Raw genomic sequence first — 17,050 nt, 5'->3', positions numbered from 1 at the left:
GTTGCAGCAATAACGAATTTGGGCGAGAGAGATTGTCAAGTGTCTGCATACCATGGCCCAGAGAGAGGGCTCTGTGTCTATGCATCTGACCCAGAGCACAGATAGGGAATCTGCGTCTGTGTATTTGAATTATAGAATCTCTACAGTGTGGAAACAAGCCACTAGGCCCAACAGGTCTACACCGGCCCTCCAAACAGTAATCCACTCAGACCTACTCCCCCACACTTCCCCTGACCTACATATCCCTGTACACTATGGGTGATTTAGCAGGGCGGCACGGTGGCTCAGTGGTTAGCACTGCTGCCTCACAGCACCAAGGTCCCAGGTTTGATTCCAGCCTTGGGCAACTGTCCGTGTGGAGTTTGCACATTCTCCCCGTGTCTGCGTGGGTTTCCTCCCATAATTCCAGAGATGTGCAGGTTAGGTGAATTGGTGGCCATGCTAAATTGCCCAAAATGTTAGGTGCAATAGTCAGAGGGAAATGGGTCTGGGTGGGTTACTCTTTGGAGGGTCAGTGTAGACTGGTAGTGCCAAAGGGCCTGTTTCCACACTGTAGGGAATCTAATTCACCTAACCCGTATATCTTTGGATTGTGGGATAAACCTAGAGCAAACCCACACAGACAGTCGCCTGAGGCTGGAATCGAACTTGGGTCCCAGGCACCATGAGATAGCAGTGCTAACCACTATGCACATCAGCTTATGCCTGAAATGTCGATTTTCCTGCTGCTCGGATGCTGCCTGACCTGCTGTGCTTTTCCAGCACCACTCTGATCTAAACTGTGTATCTGTGTTCCCTGGTCAAGAGGGCTCTGTGTCTAGTTCAGAAAGAGAGTGGTGTGTGTGTGTGTGTGTGTGTGTGTGTGTGTCAGATCCAGAGACAATGGGCTGTGTGTCTGTGTTTCTCATCCAGAGAAAGAGGACTCTGTGTTTGTGTGTCTGGTCCAGAGTCAGAGTGCTCTGTGTCTGTGTGTGTGGCCCAGAGAGAGGGCTTTGTTTTTGTCTGTCTGGCCCAGAGACAGGGCTCTGTGTCTGTGTATTCTATCTCAGAGAGAGGGCGCTTTTTGTGTGTGTGCATTTCTCTGGTCCACAGGGAGAGGGCTCTGTGTTTGTATGTCTGAAACAATGGAGACTTTTTGTTGAGGTAGAGTCCAGAGTGTGTTGCTGGAAAAACACAGCAGGTCAGGCAGCATCCGAGGAGCAAGAAAATCGATGTTTCAGGCATAAGCCCTTCATCAGGAATAAGCTGAGAGACAGGGCTCAGTGTTTGTGTGTCTGGCCCAGAGACAGGGCTCAATGTCTGACCCAAAGATAGGCATAAAGATAGAGAAACCGCCCTGACGCACAAGTTTAATTCCTGATGAAGGGCTTATGGCCGAAATGTCGATTCTCCTGCTCCTCGGTTACTGCCTGACCCGCTGAGCTTTTCCAGCACCACACTCTCGACTCTGATCTCCAGTACCTGTAGGCCTCACTTTCTCCTTCCTGTAGAGGTATGCATGTTGTGCTGACAAGGGGGCGAAAGACTTATGAAGAGATGTCAAATCATGGCGTCAGCAGTAACATTATGTGCAATGATCTTGATGGCAGAATGATGATGTCCATCTCAAATGCCTGTCTGGAGAGAACTATTATGGAGTAATAACTCCACCAGGGTCCGAAGAAAACTATTTACCTCTAAAATGTGTTGCTGAGGTTTCATTCTGTCCAGTACTCTATGACATAGGGCAGATTTCCTCAGGCAAGCTTCCACGCTTTCCCTCTTTAATTATGTAACTGAGCTATGGGGCTCTGTTTTCTCAGGGAATAGCCTTGGCAGACAGGGGGAAGTGCTCGTCACTGGCAAGACCTTGTGGTTCCTCTGGCTGCATTTTTAAAATCCAGCAACACAGCAGTCCAGAGGCTGTCATGACGACACTGTCACTTTAACAAAGTCACTTTAGGCTTGGGCTTTTTATCAAGAGAGGTCGTAAAGGCAGAGGTGCCGAAATGTCTCGGAAGCGAGCCTACTTTAACAATGTCAGGGGAGTGAACGGTTCTCCTGGTTCAGGTTTTTCCTAGTTTGGTTTAGTTGTACTGCAGAAGCTGCTGCCGAGGAAAAGCTCCATGCTTCAGCAGATGATCCCTGGCTGACTTTTCTCTCTGAAATCTCTGGCCTGTAAGAACCTGTGTCTGAATTTATCTTCTGCCAAGGGGTGCATTTATGGGATGTTATGGGAGTTGGAACAGCTGCTTAGTAAGTTGCAACATCGTGTCGGTTGAGTTTTCAAATAGTTAAGTTATTCTAAATTCCGTTTTCTTTTGTTCATGTTTCAACTGCAGTCTTTAAAGAAAGTCTGTTTTGCTTAAAGCAGAGTGGTTTGGCCAGCTGCATCAAACCTAGAATATTCCTTCACATCAGCCTTTATAATAAGAAACAGTTAGGGTCTAGGCTAACTTCTTGAAATATTTTGAGGGGGTCTGACCTGGTCCATAACATTGTAAGCCAGGAACCACTTCCCAAACTACAGTTCTTGACCATGTTTATCTTTCACAGGAAAGGCAAGCTAACTCTCCATTGCCAGACGGGATGCCCAGTAATGCCACAAGTAGGTCCATGATCTTCTGCACTCTCTATGGGTGAGTACCACCATCTTCTCTCTGCTGCATTACGCTTACAGACAGAGCATTCCCTCTAACTCTACCCCTAAGGCGTATGGACTACAACTCTCAGTAGGTCCACCACAAGCTGTCCCCTGACACTCAGAAGCAAGCAGAGGCTGACAGCCTGTAAGGTCAGTGAGTTCTAAGAAATTAGTGACAAGCAAACAGAGGCCGGCAGCCTCTAAATAAACACTAAAGGGAGTCAGTGCTTAGAGCTCTGCGACGGAGGTGCCCCTGAGCACGAAGCAACCCAGCACAAAGCAACCCAGCAACCCCTGAGCACAAAGCAAGTCCATTAGCTCCAGTGTAAATTGTTGAAGGCCTGAAGGGGTGTCTGAATTGATCTGTGAGCATGCTCGATGATTTTTGAGAGGCTGACAGTTTGCTGATGTGGATGGAAGGCGATGGATGACATTGGTCATGGACTATGTTGGGATGTTGCACTTAGGGAGTGGCAATACAATGGCCGGGACAGACACTTGGCAAACTGCAGCTTCCGGGTACCTGTCTGATTTACATGTTGGGAGTTTGCATTGTATAGTTTCTCGATTAAGGAGAGAGGAACTGCAGGTGGAAAGTAAATAGGGCAAGTTGAAACTTCAATGAGTTGCAAATAACTTGGAAATAAGTTGGTTATTGCTAAGGGCAAAGAGGGGAAAATTGGGAAAACTTTTCTCAATGTTGAGAACCTAACTTATAAAAAACATTTTCACCCTATCATGTCACCTTAGCAGGGAGGGGAAATTTTCAGCCAATGCACAGGGATTAAGCTGTGAGTAAAGAGTTCTTTCAGAAGATTCCTTGGTCTTAAGCAAGGGAAACTAAATGGAATCAAATCCCATAGACATGGTAAAACAAGTGGGTTTAATATCAGAGGAGAAAGGATACTCACAAAAAAATATTAAAATCAGATGCTGAACACCCAGACGAAAGATGGTTTTAATGTGTGGGAGGAACAATACTTGCACAGAACGTTGAAATCAGATGCAGAAACTGATGAAGTCAAGCATGCATTGAGTGGATCTGTTTCATCAGAGCTCAATAAATACAGTGCACAGCCAGCAGTGTAACCTGAGTTTACCAGCTGTGAACTTAATGGCACAGACATTAGAGAACAAATCTATTCAGTGCTTGGCAGTGTTCATTTTTTAATGGAAAAAGCTGAAACACTTCCCTATTTCTTTGTGAATGATATTCATGGAACATTGTAGCATATTCCAGTTTTAAGAATAAGAGGGCGCTTTGGTTCAGGGTTTTAACTGGGAGGAACAATAAGGAATGTAGTGGCAGTAGGAGATCGCATAGTGAGTGGGACAAACACTGATCTAGTGCATTCAGTTGAGTGAGTCCAGAAGGCTACATAGTGCTAGGGGTTTAGGACATCTGCACAGGGGCTGGATGGGAACTTGGAGTGAGAGGGAGAGGATGCAGTTGCCATATTCATGTAAGTACCATCAACATTGGCTGGACTTTAAAAGAGATCCAGCTTAAATACAATGAGGAGCTAGGCATTAAACTAAGTCACAAAAACTCCTAAGCAATAATCTTTGTACTATTATTACTTGAAGAATGTACTAATTACAGAGGGAGCATAAGGTATTGCAAGAAATGCATCAAAGACTGCTGTGGAAGAAGTGGGTTCTGGTTTATGGAAAACTGGCATCTATAGTGGAGAGAGTTGGCGCTACACCATTGGGATGGTCTGTGCCTGAATTGTGCTGGAACCAATGATCCAGCAAGCAATATATTAGGGAAGTAGAGAGGGCTTTAGATTAAACAATAGGAGTGAAGGATCAGGTTTGGATTGATGTGGGAAATCAAAGGTCCAAGCAGTCCCTCTGGAATGGTTGCAAACGGGTTCCAGTCTTGAGTCCATTTGTACGGAAGTCTGAACACAATGCAGGACAATATAAAGCAGCTATTCATAGTGAAGTGGGAGATGGCACGGGGCAGGGTGACACTATGCACATGGACATACAAGATGGCCGCTGAGACATAAGTTGGCCACTTGACACACAAGATGGCCACCGGACCACAATATGGAGAGAGACAGCAGAACAAACACACACACTGTCTGGGGCTACCAGAATGCCAGCACAATCACTCACAACCTAGTTGATTAGTTTAAGGCAGTTAGGGGAGAGATTACACATGAGTAGCGTATACTGCCTGTCGAAGTGTCTGGGTCCAGCCAACACCTTTGATAGAAATGCTAACAGTCTGATACAGACTCAATACAAAGTGCTAATAACCAGGGCTGCAGTACTCGTCCTTCTCAGGAAGTGTGATTGGCTTGCATTTCTAGAGCAACGGACGTCCGCACATACATTGAAACTTACAACGTCTGCACTGAAACTGACAACAACCGTGCTGAAATTAACAAAGGCTGTGCTGGAACTAACATGAAACTATCAACGCTTCTGCATTGTTTGCAACAAACAAACTATGTTACAGAGGCAATAACCTCATCACTGATCTATTCTATCACAAAATGTATAGAAGTATCTTGACATGTGCTCCGGGTCGAGAGAAGTCTCGCAACTGACCACTGTGCTGCTGGTGTCTTTCTCTCCCCGGAGCTCCGGTTGTCTCCTGTACAACAAACTCTGACATTGAACCCAGACTCTGACTGCAAGGCTGGTGATTTTCCCCACAACAGGAGGTACAGGAAATGTTGGGCCTTTAAAATTACACCCTTGTACACGGGATCACATTTGGAAGTACAAGCATTCGTAAGTTGGATGTTTGTAACTCAGGGACCCCCTGTATCATAAAAGCAGGAATGCAAAATAATAATCCAGCAAATGAAGGTTAGGAAGAGATAGACACAACCAACCTGAGAATATACAATACTAGATATTACAAAAACAACAAAAAGACAAAAGTAAAGGCTCTGTATCTGAATGCACGTAGCATTCATAGCAAATTAAACAAAATGATAGTACGATGCAGTTTTTTTTAGAATTCCTACAAAGTAGAAACAGGCCCAACAGGCCCGACTGGTAACCCAGCCAGACCCATCCCCCTACTACTCTGCATTTAATCCTGAGAAGTGCATCTCACCTTTACGCCCCTGAACACTATGGGCAAAATTTTAGCATAGCTATTCAACTAACCTGCACGTCTTTATACTGTGGGAGGAAACCGGAAGAGCAGACACAGGGAGAATGTACAAACTCCACACATACAGTCGCCCGAGGTTGGAATCAAAACTGAGTCCCTGGTGCTATGAGGCAACAGTGCTAACCTCTGAGCCACTATTTGCAGGATGTTGTTATGATTTGGAAACTTGGATTTGAAAGAGGGGGAAAAATGCATTTTAGCTTGCAGTTCTGTAAAAGTGACTTGACGTAGGTTAGAAAGTCATCTTTTAACAATGCATTCAGACAGCTTCTTCAAAGGAAATTTGTGACTTACGTTAAATGACTATATCAACTACTTGGGAGTTAATTGATGAATTTTGTAGTTAAGTTTGATATCAGGGGCCACTAGTAGACTGAGCTCAGGAGAGCAGTCTCACACTAGCAGGAAGGCAGCTTAGTTTGGGGAAAGCAATGCTTTCGAAGCTAGAAAGAAATCTTAAAATAATTTTTGCAGTTTAAGTAATCAAGGTTTTCCTTCCAGTTTAGTTAGTAAATGTCAGTGAAAAAGGTGGAAATGCCAGAATCATAACTGGTGAATATTTAGAAAGTAATTGAAAGGAAATGCTTATAACCTCATCAATTAAATAAGAAATGAAAGAGATTCAATAGGAATGAGACTTCACTGGATTGATGTACTGTAAAGAATATTACTGGGAAAAGGGTTGATTTTTGATTTGTTTATGCCTAAGATCTTTCTAAATTATCTTATACAGTGCTTTGCTTTTTATTTTGTGTACTTTTGTTAAAAGGACACTGACAGACTCACTTGACTATGTTTAGTGACTGTTTAGTGACTGACCACCATGGTAACCATTATTTAAAACGTACGATCTATCACCCTGAGATCTGATATGTCCAGACTTAACTTCAGCTGGGATCATAACAATAATGCACACTGAAGAAAATAAATATGATCGCATTTCTGTGAGAGTTGGCTGAATGATGACAGGGGTTGGGTCCTGAATATTGTGGGGTATATGACATTCAAGAAGAATAGGAAGCTGGGTAAAGGTGGAAGGAAAGCATTGTCAATCGAGGATGGAACTAATGCATTAATTAGACATGATCTTGGTTCAGGAGATCGGGATATGGAATTGGTTTGGGTTGACGTTAGGAATAGTCAGAATGTTCTGGAACCAGCTAGACAGCAAATTATACTAGACTTGGTGGACTGTGTAATATGACAGGATTATTTCAAGACCTCAGACCTCTAACTGAATTCACACTCAGTTTGAAAGGGAGACAGTGTTTGAGTTTGATTTGTTGTTGTCACATGTGCCGAGATACAGTGAAAAGTATCCTATATCGAGAGATTGAAGCGGACGAAGTGCATTACGGTGGCAGAACAGAATGCAGAATACAATGTTACAGATGCAGGGAAGTGCAGAAGACTGTTATTTTAGACTTAAATAAAATGCAATTATGTGTGCAGGAAAGCTGAGTTAACTAAAGTGACCTGGCACCCTGGCTACGGAATTGATCAACTGAGGGCATTTAATGGGGCATTTCAAAATAGTCAGAACAATTATATTTATAAGGGGAAAAGCCACCATCTAGGTTTACAGAAAGCAGCTAAGAAAAGCATTAAACTTACGAAAAAAGTGTATAATTGCACAAAGTTGAATGGCTATCAGATAACGGTACAGAATATACATCACAGCAGAGAATGTCTCATTATTAATAAGGATAAATACATTAGAGTCTGAGAGGTAGCTAGCTAGAAAAACAGATAGCAAGATGTTTTATCTACATGTAAAAATAAAAATGTCAATTGAGTGTTGCTTCGCCAGAGAATGAGAATGAGATGAAGAGGTCATTGTAGATAATAAAGAAACAGCAGACAAATTTAACAAATATTTTGCATTTGTCTTCACTATTGAGGATACAGAGACATTCTAATTATATTTGCAAATCAAGAGATGAAAGGCAGTGTCAAACCTAATGAAATTACAATCTCTAGGCAAGCTGGTGGTGCTGTAGCTGACAAGTCCCCACGTCCTGATGGACTTTATTCCGGGGTCTTAAAAGTGATGTTTAATGAGGTACTGGTGGGTTAGTATTGATTTTTCTATTTGCTAGATTCCAGAAAGCTTCCATCTGATTTGAAAGCAGCAAACCTAACTCATCTGTTTGAAAAGGGTGTGGAAGGCAGGAAACACGGAAACTATATGCCAGTTACTTAATGTCCATCTTGGGGATGTTGTCAGAATTGATCAATAGGAGTTTGTAACTGGGCACTTAGAATAACCCAAGGTTTTTGGGAACAGCCACCGTGATTTTGTGAAGGGAAAACGTGTTTAACTAATTTATTGAAGCTTTATCAAGGAGTAACATACAGGACGCCTGTAGACATAATGTTCTTGGATTTTCAGAAGGCATTTGACAAGGCATTGCATAAAATGTTACTGAACAAAGTAGCAGCTCATGGTATAGGGGACAGCATATTCGCATGGACAGAAGTGGGGTGGCACAGTGGTCAACACTGCAGCCTCACAGAACCAGGGACCTGGGTCTGAATCCAGCCTCGGGCGACAGTGTGGAGTTTGCACGTTATCCCCATGTCTGTGTGGGTTTCGTCCGGGTGCTCCAGTTTTTTCCCACAATCCAAAGATGTGCAAGTTAGGTGAATTGGCCGCGCTAAATTGCCTGTTAGGTGCATTAGTCAGGGGAAATGCAGAGGAAATAAGGGAATGGGTCTGGGTGGGTGACTTTTTGGAGGCTCGGTGTGGACTTGTTGGGCCAAAGAGCCTGTTTCCACACTGTAGGGATTCTAAGTAAGATTGGTTGGCTGGCAGAAAAGAAACAGTATCCTTAAATTGGTCTATTTCAGATTGGCAGGATGTGACAATGTGAAGTCTGTGCTGCAACCTCAGCTTCTTACAATATATATACTTAGATGGGAGAGCAAAGGGATAGTAACGAAATTTGAAAGCGTGATAAGCCTGATCTTAAGAGTGGTTCTGTGCTGTTTCTCTTGCAGATGTGGTGGCGCCGAAATATCTCCTTCAGACAGGGAGTTGGGAAAGAGCTTTGAGTTCTCCCTGGGTGGTTTTTGTATTTAAAAAAATGATACAGAGGATTCATGAGTGGGCAGGATGAGGACTCACAAAGACCCAGGAAGGCTTTTGGTTTTGCTTTCAGTTAGAAGAGTGGTCCAACAGGTCAGCCGGATCAGAGAGTGTGCTTTATTGTTTCTTGTCTTTTATCTTATCCATACAGCCCACCCTTCTCCCCGTCTGGCCAGGAACCGTTGATTTGACCTGGTTCGTCAGTGTGGCCAGAAAACCCAACTTCTACTGTGAATTCCACTCAAATTCAGGGGAAATCATCTCCAGGTCATGATCTGTGAAATCCACCTTTTCAAAGATACCACCTTTCCCATTTTATTCTGGTAGTACATTTGAAATGAGTCAAACATCCTTCCCTTCTAATTTCCTGTACCTGTATTCTGAAGTAGTGGAACATGAATTCCCTACCTCCAATTCTTGCCTGACTTGCTCTCTGTCAATCCCCATGTCCTCCCTGGAAAAACCAATGGAAAGAGTAACACGGTAAACAGTCAGGATTAACAGCAATGGTTTTGCACATCTGTTTGAACAACTAGGTGCAGAATTACTGAGCCCTGGGGATAAAGAAAGCAATTTATCAGATTGAACTGTGAGTTTCCACATTTTTCTGTGTCTCCCCACATGCAAGGGCAGCAGTGCTAGTTTGTGTGACAGAATAAAAAACGCATTGTTAAAAAGAATTTAAATAATAAAGTGCTTCATAACACAAGAGTGACTAGGATCGCCCACTCACCCAAAACTCACCAGCTTGGATTTGCATTTTGTGCAAATGTCTTTCAAGTTGGAGAGAGACTGCTGCAGATAGTTCCAGTCAAGTAATTTGCATTCGGAGGAGGAAAGAGTCAAACAGTTGTGGGACTTGGGAGTTTTTTTTTTATTCGTTTGTGGGATGTAGACTTTTCTGGCTGGGCTGACACTCATTAATTGTCCCCGGTGGTGGTGAACTGCCTTCTGCAACCCCTCACTCTAGTCCTGTTGGGATGTCACGTTGAGGTTGTACAGGGCATTCTTCTGGAGTACTGGGTCCAGTTCTGGTCGCCCTGTTATAGGAAAGGTATTATCAAGCTGGAGAGGGTTCAGGAAAGATTTACCAGGATGTTGCTGGGAATGGAGGGTTTGAGCTATAAGGAGAGGCTGAATAGGTTGGGATTTTTTTTCACTGGAGTGTAGGAGGTTGAGAGGTGACCTTATTGAGATTTATAATCATGAGGGGTATAGATAAGGCGAATGGCCGGTGTCCTTTCCCTAGGATGGGGATTTCAAGACCACGGGATCTATTTTTAAAGTGAGAGGAGAAAGATTCAAAAAAGTCATGAGGGTTTTTTTTTGTTTTTACACAGAGAGTGGTTTGTGTGTGGAATGAACTTCCTGAGGAAGTGGTGGATGCAGGTACAGTTACAACATTTAAAAGACATTTAGGTAAGTAAATTAATATGAAATATTTGGGCAAGTGTTGGTTGATGGGAATAGTTTAGTTTGGGATTATGGTCGCCATGGACTGACTGGACCGAAGGGTCTTTTCCATGCTGTATGACTCTATGTGTTGTGGATACACCACTGTTAGGGAGTTGGAGGTGGGTAAGGTTTGTACCGGGATTTATAGAAATGCTATGCAAATGGAGTCACAAGGCGGCAAAAAAGCACAATCTGACTACATAACATGACAGAATAAAGGCTCCAGAAATGGTCGTTTTTTTTTCTCTCTCACGCTTCTTGAGTTCTCTCCCCAATTGCTGGTCCAAATCATGGTGCAGTTATTGCCATCATGGGTAGGCCGAGAAGGTAGGTCCTGAATTCACCACAGCTGGATCAGGGATCGAATCCGGAGCTGGTGACACCAAACCGATCTCCACCAGCCATCCAGGCCAACTGAACCATCACCCTGCTGCATTGCTGTAGCAGTGCACACCATTACATGCATGCTGCATCCCGCAGCTATGGACACTGATAGTAGAAGCACTGATTTCTTTCCGTCAAATGGCTGACTGGCAATATCTGGATTTACAACCTGCCAATGGGCCTCTGTTGTTAGGACTTAAAGGTGGATTCTCCAGCTGTCTGGCTGCATTATGTATGTAAGCTCCTTGGCCATCAACTCTTGAGATTGGGACTCGAATCCCTGTCTCAGTGGAGACAAGGTCAGAAGTCACACAACATCAGGTTATGGTCCGACAGGTTTATTTGAGATCACAAGTGTTCAGAGCGCTGCCCCTTTGTCAGGTGAAATGAGGAGAAGCACACAGAATTTATAATCAGAGACCTCAAACAAATGGTGTGAATGCAGTATTGACAGGCTGAATAATAGATCTCTGCAGGTATTCAAGAGTATCAGGCAATCTGAGTAAAGTGTCAACAGCCGAACAGCATGCAAAGGGATGACCTATAATCCGATTAATTCAGGCAGACAGATAATTAGAGAAAATTAGAAATAAGATGGTGCTGGAGACAAACCGAGTGACTGGAATAATATGATACGTGTAAGAGTGACATTGCATACCAAAGTAACAACTCATCCAAAAGTGACAAATCACACGATACCAAGTTATAGTCCAACAGGTTTAACCGGGAGCACTAGGAGGGTCGCTCCGAAAGCTAGTGTGCTTCCAGGTAAACCTGTCGGACTATAACGGTGTTGTGTGATTTGTCACTTTGTACGTCCCAGTCCAACACCGGCATCCCCAAATCAATCCAAAAGTGTGTAAACTAATTAAGATGGGTACTTTTACTTTGGTTAGATCCTTGGCATACAATTCTTATACCTATCAGGTTATTCTAGTCACTCAATTTGTCTCCAGCATCACTTTATTTTTAATTTTTTGTAATTATCTCTCTGCCTCAATTCATCAGATTATACTGTAGATTATGTCTTTGTATGCTATTCGGCTGTTAACACTTTACTCAGACTGTCTGACACTCTAGATTACCTGCAGAGATCTATTACTCAGCCTGGACACTCCACTCACACCATTTGTTTGAGGTCTCTGATTATAAGTTTTGTGCCTGTATGCTTCTCCTCGTTTCACCTAACAATGGGCAGCATTCCGAAAGCTTGTGACTCCAAATAAACCAGGTGGACTATTGTTGTGGAACAGAGGGACTTAGGAGTACTTAATTCTTTGAAAGCAGCGTCATAGGGAGACAGGGTGGTGAATAAGGCATTTAGCTTGCTGGCCTTCATGGGTCTAGGCACTGAGTATAGGAGTTGGGATGCTATGTTATAGCTGTATAAGTTGTTGGTGAGGCCACACTTGGAGTGCTGCATACAGTTTTGGTCACAATGTTATAGGAAAGACATAGTTAAACCGGAAAGAGCACAAAGATTTACGAGGATGTTGCCAGGACTAGTAGGCCTGAGTTATAGGGAGAGGTTGGACTTCATTCCTTGGAATGAGGAGTGATCTTACTAATGTGTATAAAATCATGAGGGGTATAGACAGGATGAATGTATATAGTCTTTTTCCCAGGGACGGGGGAATTGAAAATTAGAGAGTGTAGGTTTAAGGTGAGAGGGGAAATGTTTAAGAAGACCTGAGGGGCAACTTATTCACACAGTGAATGTAAATGGAATGGACTGCCAGAGAGAGTGATTGAGGCAGGTACAATAGCATCATTTAAAAAACGTTTGAATAGGTACACGAATGGGAAGGATTTAGAGGGATCTGGACCAAATGCAGGCAATTGGAACTGGCTGAGTGGGTATCAGGGACCAGTTTTGACCAAAGGGCCTGTTTCCATGCTATGACAATAACCTGGTGTCATGTGACCTCTGACCTTGTCCACCCCAATCCAACACTGACACCTCCATATCAGTGGGGAGAGAGAGTGATGCTAACCAGACCAAGCCATGAATTCTTTGAGGTGGTAATGAGCAGGTTAGACCAAGGCGAGCCAATGGATATTATCTGTCTAGATTTCCAGTAGGCCTTTGATATGGTGCCACACAAGAGGCTGCTGAGTAAGGTGGGGCCCATGGTGTTAGCGGCAAGGAAATAGCATGGATAGAAGATTAGCTGTCTGGAAGAAGGCAGGTTGGGTTAGTCGTTAGGAAAGCAAACACAATGTTGTCATTCATCTCGAGAAGTCCAAAACATAAAAGCAGGAATGTACTTCTGAGGCTTATAAGGTTCTGGTCAAACCACATTTAGAGTACTGTGAGCAATTTTGGACCCCTTACATCAGGAAGGATGCATTGGTCCTGGAGCGGTCCAGAGGACGTCCACAAGAACGGTCCCAGGAATGCAAGGCTTAACATATGAGGAATGTTTGAGGACTCTGGGACTATACTCGATGGAGTTTAGAAGGATAGGGGGTGGGGGGAATCCGATGAAACCTACAGAAAACTGAGTGGCCTAGACAGAGTGGATGTTGGGAAGATGCTTCCATTGGTAGGAGAGATGAGGACCTTGCGGCACAGCTTAAGAATAAAGGGAAGAATTTAGAACGAAGATATGGAGAAACTTCTTCAGCCAGAAAGCGGGGAATCTGTGGAATTCACTGCCAGAGAAGGCTGCAGAGGCCAGGTCATTGAGTACGTTTAAAACTGAGATAGATAAGTTCTTGATTGCCAAGGGGATCAAAGGTTACTGACAGAAAGTGAGAAAATGGGGTTGAAAAACTTATCAGCCATGACTGAATGGTGCAGCAGACTTGATGGGTTGAATGGCCTAATTTCTGCTCCTTGTCTTAAGGTCTATGGGTTAGTAATTTTGCAGATGACACATGGAGTCATGGATAATGTAGAAGATTGTCAAGGGATACAGCAGGATATAGATCAGTTGCAAATATGGGCAGAGAAAAGGCAGATGGAGTTTAATCCGAGCGAGTGTGAGGTGATAATGTTAAGGAAAAGAATACAGTTAATGGCAGGACACTTAACAGCATTGATATACAGAGGGATCTTGGGGTTCTAGTCCATAGCTCCATCGTCCAAAGTGGCTACATAGATAGGGCTGTAAGAAAAGTGGATGGGAAGCTTGCCTTTATTGGTCAAGACACTGAGTACAAGAGACAGGAAGTGAGCTTATAAAAGTGTAGTTAGGCCGCCCTTTTAGAATATTGCATTCAATTCTGGTTGCCACACTACAGGAAGGATGTGGAGGCTTTGGAGAGGTGCAGAAGAAGTTTCTCAGGAAGCTGCCTGGATTAGACGGTGTGAGCTAGAAGGAGAGAGTGGACAAAGTAGAGCTGTTTCCTCAGGAAAAGCAGGTGAGGGGAGACCCAATATAAGTTTATAAAATTATGAGTGGCATTGATCAGGTTGACAGCAAGAATCTGTTTTCAGGGTTGAAATGTGTAATACTAGAGGGCATTCATTTAAGGTAAGAGGGGAAAAGTTCAAAGGGACATGTAAGAGGCAAGTCTTTTTACACAGAAGGTGCCCGGAACATGCTGTTTGGGGTAGTGCTGGAGACAGACACAATGTAAGGGGCTTTTAGATAAGCATGTGAATAAGCAAGGAATGGTGGGATATGGACAGGCAGAAGGGATTACTTTAACATGGCGTCATGTTTGGCACAACATTGCGCAGCAAAGTGTCTGTTCCTGTGCTGTGCTGTTCTCTGTTCTATATTCTAAGCCAGCAAACCCAGCATGGAACACAGTAGGTATATGATCATATGCAACAACCTATATCTATTTAGCACCTGTTACCTTATAAACCCTGCAATGGTGCTTCACATGATATGGCACCACAATGGAATGACACTGGACCAGTAATCCAGCTCAGCTCAATGCTCCCTGGACCTGGGTTCAATCTCACCTTGGCATTTAGAATATAAAGCCAGTCTCAGGAAATAATAACTGTCACACAATCACTGATTCTTGTAAAAAGCCAATGGTTCACGATTGTCCTTTAGGAAAACCTGCCATTGTCACGTCAAAGGTTCCTCACGGCAAACTGCTTAGCAAGGTGAGATCACACAGAATACAGGGAGAACTAGGTATTTAGATGCAGAACTGGCTCAAAGATAGAAGACAGAGGGTGGTGGTGAAGGGTTGCTTTTCAGACTGGAGGCCTGCGACCAACGGTGTTCCACAAGGATCATAAGACCACAAGAGATAGGAGCAGAAATTAGGCCATTCGGCCTATCGAGTCTGCTCTGCCATTTAATCATGGTTGATAAGGTTTTCAGAGTCGAGAGGGTGGTGCTGGAAAAGCACAGCAGGTCAGGCAGCACCCGAGGAGCAGGAGAATCGACATTTTGGGCAAAAGCCCTTCATCAAGAATGGATTCCTGATGAAGGGCTTATGCCCGAAACGTCGATTTTTCTGCTCCTCGGATGCTGCCTGACCTGCTGGGCTTTTCCAGCACCACCCTCTCGACTCTGATCTCCAGCATCTGCAGCCCTCACTTTCTCCTGATAAGGTTTTCAACCCCATTTTCCCGCTTTCTCCCCTCTAACCTCTTGGCAACCAAGAACTTTTCTATCTCTGCTTTAAATATACTCGATGATCTGGCCTCCACAGCCTTCTGTGGCAGTGAATTCCATCGTTTCCCCACTCTCTGGCTGAAGAAGTTTCTCCATATCTCCGTTCTAAAGGGTCTTCCCTTTACTCTTAAGCTATGCCCTTGTGTCTTCAGCTCTCCAGTCAATGCAAACATCTTCCCAACGTCCACTCTGTCCAGGCCTTTCTGAGCAAGAGTCATTGGAGCTGAAACGTTAACTCTTTAACTATTTCTCTTCACAGATGCTGAGCTTTTCCAGCAATTCCTGTTTTTATTTTGCAGTTCTGCAGTTCTTTTGGTTTTCATTCAGCAGATTAGCTGAGCCAGAGGTGAAGTCCTTTATGAAGCTCACAAGTGGCCCAGCATTTTGAATATCCTCACCATTGTCTGAGCCTCGGTCTGCGATGTGAGAATCTCCTGGCTGAATCACTGAGGCAGCCAAACCATGAGAACGTTGGTACAAAGTCCTTAACTTACTTGATGTGGTAGCTGTAACGCATCTTCAGTTTGTAGACGGTCCTTCCTGCATGGACAAACCTGGTCGCGGGTAGCGGATAGGTGAATGCTTTCAGCGGCATTGGGAACACTGCAGGAATTCTACAAGAATAAAGCAAGAGTCAACCTTTAGGAAGAACGCCAAGGGCTTTGGTGGAATGACAAACCAGAGATAAGTGGGGAGAAGGGAGAAGGGGGCGATTAAGGGTAGAAAAGACAGAGAGAAAATTTAATAACATTTTTGAAACTTAATTCTGCAACAGAGTAGCAGCAGGAGGGTGATAAACAGAAGATGCAGATGTAAGGCAAATAACAAATGCAGCAGAGGGGAATTGAGAAAGATTTATACGGCCATTTTCATGACTTCTGGGCATTTCAAAGTGCTTCACAGTAAATTAAGTACTATTTGAAGTGTATAAAAGCCAGCCTTGCCCTAGAGGATCATCGGGCTGCTCTCTCATTAGAGCGGGGGGAGAGAGGGGAGGAGGGGTGTGGGGTGGGGTGGGGGGGGAGAGGAGGTGAGAGAGAGGGGGGGGGTGAGAGGCGGGAGGGGGAGAAAGAGGGGGCGAGGGTGGAGAGAGAGGGGGGAGGAGCGGTGCGGGGGGGTGGGGAGAGGAGGTGAGAGAGAGGAGGGGAGAGGGAGAGGGGAGAGAGAGTAGAGAGGGAGAGAGTGGGGGGGAAGAGAGGGGAGAGAAAGGGAGGGGGAGAGAGTGGGAGGGAGAGAGACAGAGAGAGCAGGGGGAGAGAGAGTGGGGTGAGAGGAGGGAAAGAGAGTGGGGAGGGGGAAGAGAGAGTGGGAAGGGGGGGAGGGGGGAGAGAGAGATAGAAGGGGGAGAGAGAGAGGCGGGGAGAGAAGAGGGAGGGAGAGATAGAGATTGGGGCAGAGAGGAAAGAGAGAGAGAGGGGGGATAGAGAGAGATAGAGAGGGGGCAGGGAGGAGATAGAGATGGGGGGGCAGAGAGAGTGGAAGGGGAGGGAGAGAGACAGATGACTGGTGATTTAACCTGAGGGTCACTACACCCCAGGTAAGGGGAGAGGTTGAGAAGGAGAACTGTTCATGGTAAACTCAGCTGGTGCAGGAACTGAACCCACGCAGTTAGCGGCACAAACTAGAGAACTGAGCTGGTGGGCCCCTACACCTGAAAAAGCAGTCACTGTTGTCTTGGAGAGAACCATGGCTTCATATAATTTGTGCACAGTCACCTCCCAGCAACGGCGAAGGATAATTTGCTTCGGCCGGCTGAGGGATAAACACTG

General features: G+C 44.6%; 1 protein-coding gene across 1 annotated transcript in view; it reads right to left on the bottom strand.

Moving 5' to 3' along the window:
* The window catches only part of LOC132836196 (membrane-anchored junction protein), a 77,480-nt gene extending 61,604 nt beyond the window's left edge, over positions 1 to 15,876 (bottom strand). The window contains exons 1-2 of the mRNA XM_060855524.1: positions 15,776 to 15,876; positions 9,262 to 9,307 (exon numbers count right to left, since the gene is read on the bottom strand). Of these exons, the coding sequence (XP_060711507.1) occupies positions 9,262 to 9,307; positions 15,776 to 15,876 (147 nt within the window). The remainder of the gene's footprint in view (positions 1 to 9,261; positions 9,308 to 15,775) is intronic.
* Between the last annotated feature and the right edge of the window lie 1,174 nt (positions 15,877 to 17,050).

This window comes from Hemiscyllium ocellatum, chromosome 46 (assembly GCF_020745735.1).
Source record: "Hemiscyllium ocellatum isolate sHemOce1 chromosome 46, sHemOce1.pat.X.cur, whole genome shotgun sequence".
NCBI lineage: Eukaryota > Metazoa > Chordata > Chondrichthyes > Orectolobiformes > Hemiscylliidae > Hemiscyllium > Hemiscyllium ocellatum.
The sequence above is the reverse complement of the archived record's forward strand: the minus strand, read 5'-3'. Positions and strand labels throughout refer to the sequence as shown.